The 3655-nt window shown below is 53.5% G+C and overlaps 1 protein-coding gene across 1 annotated transcript; it reads right to left on the bottom strand.

Moving 5' to 3' along the window:
- Window positions 1-1766: 1766 nt before the first annotated feature.
- Window positions 1767-3128, bottom strand: LOC34619950. Its single transcript, XM_026334460.1, has 5 exons — window positions 3063-3128; window positions 2888-2946; window positions 2651-2774; window positions 2316-2421; window positions 1767-1951 (listed from the first exon to the last, which is right to left on the bottom strand). Exons 1-5 carry the CDS (start codon window positions 3126-3128, stop codon window positions 1767-1769), a joined length of 540 nt encoding a protein of 179 aa, XP_026190245.1.
- Window positions 3129-3655: the final 527 nt, after the last annotated feature.

Raw genomic sequence — 3655 nt, 5'->3', positions numbered from 1 at the left:
GGCTGCACTGTGCAGCACACGAGGAGGCGCTTGCGGTGTTGCCTCAGAAGCGAAGCATCGGTGCTGCCTGTACCAGCAAATCGCCGCTGGTACAGGCAGCCCCAATGCATGCACAGGAGTAAAAGCGGCCAGGGGGAAGGCGAAAAGGCCCTGAGGGGGTCTTAAGGCAGCAGCCGCTGCAGATCGCATTGGAGGCACTTGGAAGCAGCAGAGCACGAGGGGCCAGCCCATCCATCCCGCATGCTTGCCGCCGCTGTTTCTGCTCACGAAGCAGACGTTGCATGCAATTTAAAAAATACAGAAAGGCGTTGTGGTGCTGCCGTCACCGTAGCGGCCGCTGGCCCCTGTGGAAGTGGGCGGATCCTCGAAGGGGGTACTAATACCCGGGGGGCCCCCTCAGCGACAGGGGGCCCCCTGCGTGGAGTCGCGGCAAAAACTACCCTTGCCCAATTTGGAAAGCTTTGCCCGAATTTCCTTTCCTCTTAACTCCTGATTCTATGCTACACTGCACTACGGAGGCCTTTCAACGGATAATGGATCATGCGAACAATTCTTTCACGATACACCTCGGGATATTCATCCGTTGGAGCGCACCAAACCTGAAAACACCCTTACGGTCGTCAAACGAGGAAAGCGTTTCACTGCAACTCACGAAAAAAACACAAGGGGGGACGGCACATGCTGGTGAACCCGTGAATGCTCTCCAGGCAACGCGATTGTCTAAAACCATAGGCACCACACTTAGGGCATCGAAGCATAATAATTACAGCTCTGCAGAACACAAGTCTGATGACATCGAGGCTGAGCCTTAACAAGCTTTCCTTTGAAGCTTGAACCAATACAGGCATCGAAAGACACTGATCTGCACGGACCGTTTGATAGAATCCAATGCACTGCACGGACATATCCAAAGTGCGGCCCGGTGTCGCTTTTCCTTTACTGCATCTGCGCCTCGCTTGACTGCTTCATGGGATGCTCTGCTGGTGGCCCAGTAGTTTTTCGTGTAGCGGGCGAAACTAGACGTACACACTTCCTACCGCATTCGATAAACACTTGGAAAAGGACTGACGAATTGACTTTTCTATTCCTAGCGCTTACCTGGTTGCGGAGCATTGTTAGCGCGTTGCAACAAGAAGCAATGCTGTATTTGCGTGTTTGCTAGCCGCAATGGGTCACCAGTTTTGAGTGCTTGGTGGATGCAGCAGCGACGGTAACCGCAGCTGCCTTCGCCCTTCACGCTGACACTCCAAGAGACACACTCAGCGGTAGAGAGAGCCCTCATATGGAAGCTCTGTCGAGGAGCGCTCAATACGTGTTGCTTGTCAAAGTTTTAGCAGAGTCTGCTGCTGCGTGAGTGCCTCTCTATGGAGAACTTCGCTGCACCGTTACACTACATGGTCTTTGTTTCTCCCTGAACTCTGCAGTAAGTACGCATGCGTTGACTTGTGTTCTGTCTTACCCCATGCAAAGGGTCTCCTGCTATTGAGTGCTAGAGTATCCTGGCTATGCGGCTCGTTAAGTAGCAAATAAAACCCCTCTTCCTTGCGTGTGCCGCTGCGCTGTGCTGCATCCTCAACAACAAACTACACCCATGCGAGCGTTTTGCTTATTGACATGCAGACGGAGTATCCGTTCCGGAAGGAGCATACATGCTGCAATCACTCCAGAGTGTAGAGTCCGTTGCTGTTGCGCTTTTGCAGGGTTGCTGCAGAAGGACGCTTCCTGGCAAGCAGCTGCCGGTGCGGTGCGAGGCCTTTCTCAGGAGTTCATGCCTTGCTTCTCATCTCTTGCACGAACTGCTTGAGAAGCTCAGTAACTTGGAGGGGTCCCTCTTTCTTCGCTGCGTTATCAATCCTGTGCTGTGGCGGTACTTTGCCATCTCCAGAGAAGGTGATGCGGCAGTCATCGTCATCAGAACTGAACTCCTTGAGAGTCATGTGGCCTCGGGAGTCTGTACAGCCACTCGGCCGGTAGACAACAAGCATGACACGTATGGATTAGAGTGTTGTGCGGACTAGTCAAAGCCACGATGGTGAACAAAGGGTGCGTCTAACACGAGCGCAGGAGAAGAAGCGTCCACCCCCGCCGCATTGAGAAGTCATTCGCAGAAGAAGCATCGAGTGAAAGCACACGGGAATGTTAGGAACGCGCACTCAAAGCGTTGATGACGGCGCAAGGAGTCACTGAGAGGCAGCTGACTTCATACAGCCAGAGGCCACGCCCAACCGCAGCCGTATCCAGCGTAGCGCAGGAGAACAGAGGCAGGAAAAGCAGGACAGATATTAAACTAACTACTAATCCTGTGGGGAGCCTACCAGCTAAGAATCTGCCATCCTTATCTCTTGCAGTCGCCGTCCAGTCGGCTTCAGCGCTCAAGTCGAAAAAGAGCATTTTTCGGTTCTTTCGCAAACTCAAGGAGGCCTGCAGACGCCATGCAACCCCATGCCTCCAAAGAGCACACGTGCAGAGGAGCACGGCAGCGTTTCCGCCGTTTGAATACACCATCTTTCTGAAAGGCCTCTATTGGCTTGGACTTGATTGCTTAGCGGCGCGACAAAAAATAATGGCGTGCTGCAAAGCCACTCGGATGCCTCAGGGGTCGCTTGGAGCCTTCGGTGCACGCGCTAAGGTAGGAGGCCACTCGCTTTACCTCGCCCTTGACAGAGACGTTGAAAAACATTAGCTCTGCAGATCCTTCGAGAAGAGAAAGCTTGGCAGCAGTGAACCTTTCCGTCAAAGTGGAGAGGCACCAGGGGGTTAGCTGCCTTTCTTCCCTAAGGCAGCAGCAGCAGTGCATGCATGGACAGCAGGGAACGACCGTTGTATCACCTCAGATGAAGCCTTTGCTCGAGGAGGAGGGAGGAGGCAGTGGCAGCAGTCAGCGTACCAATGAGAGGAGCTCGGATTCCAGGCTGAAGGGTTGTTGTTGGTCGTTCCCGCCTCCTGCTACAGGGGTCACAAGTACACATAATGTGCGCAGCCGTAACATGTCCACAAAAGGGTGTTCTGATGCAGCTGCGGGTGCAGGAGGAAATAAGACATTAACAATACGGATGGCGTACTGCATTTTCTGGGGGGGAAGTGCTTGTCTGTTGCATCTCGGCACTTGGTTGTTCGGGGATATCCATAGTGAGCTGCTGTATCTCCGCTATGGCTTATACATGAGCAGCTGATAATTTGTCTCGTGCTGCCGCGCTGCGCTACTTGCCGGTGTGCCCACAGATTTGCACTTTCGTCAAGTGCAGATGACAGCTCAGCATTTACCGCTGCGGGTGTCTGCACCCCTCCGTCCGCTCCAGCGGCTTGAATTGAGTCAATTTTACTTCGAAAACAGTTGCCTGCTAGTGTTCTGCGGGATGCGCGTCTGTAGTGTGTCGTTGCTTGCTGTATTGACGGCGAGCTGATGCCCTTGGTGCGGCAAGGAGCCGAACATCCAAAATATAGCCAACAACACCTATTCAAAAGGTCTCCACGCATGTGCCTGGACTAAAAAAACTTAAAAAGGGTTGCTTCATCACATGCGAGAGGGGTGAGAATGCGAGCTTGCAATACTGCAGGAAGGCGGGGGGCGGTTTCAGCAGCCACCGAGGGGCCCCCCGCTTCCTCCCTCCTCTGTGGGAGTAACTCCTACAATAGTGCAGCAAATAGCCTTTTT

This window comes from Cyclospora cayetanensis, unplaced genomic scaffold (genome assembly GCF_002999335.1).
Source record: "Cyclospora cayetanensis isolate NF1_C8 unplaced genomic scaffold, CcayRef3 CcayRef3_contig_424, whole genome shotgun sequence".
Taxonomy (NCBI): domain Eukaryota; phylum Apicomplexa; class Conoidasida; order Eucoccidiorida; family Eimeriidae; genus Cyclospora; species Cyclospora cayetanensis.
Note: the sequence above shows the minus strand (reverse complement) of the source record. Positions and strands in the feature narration are given on the sequence as shown.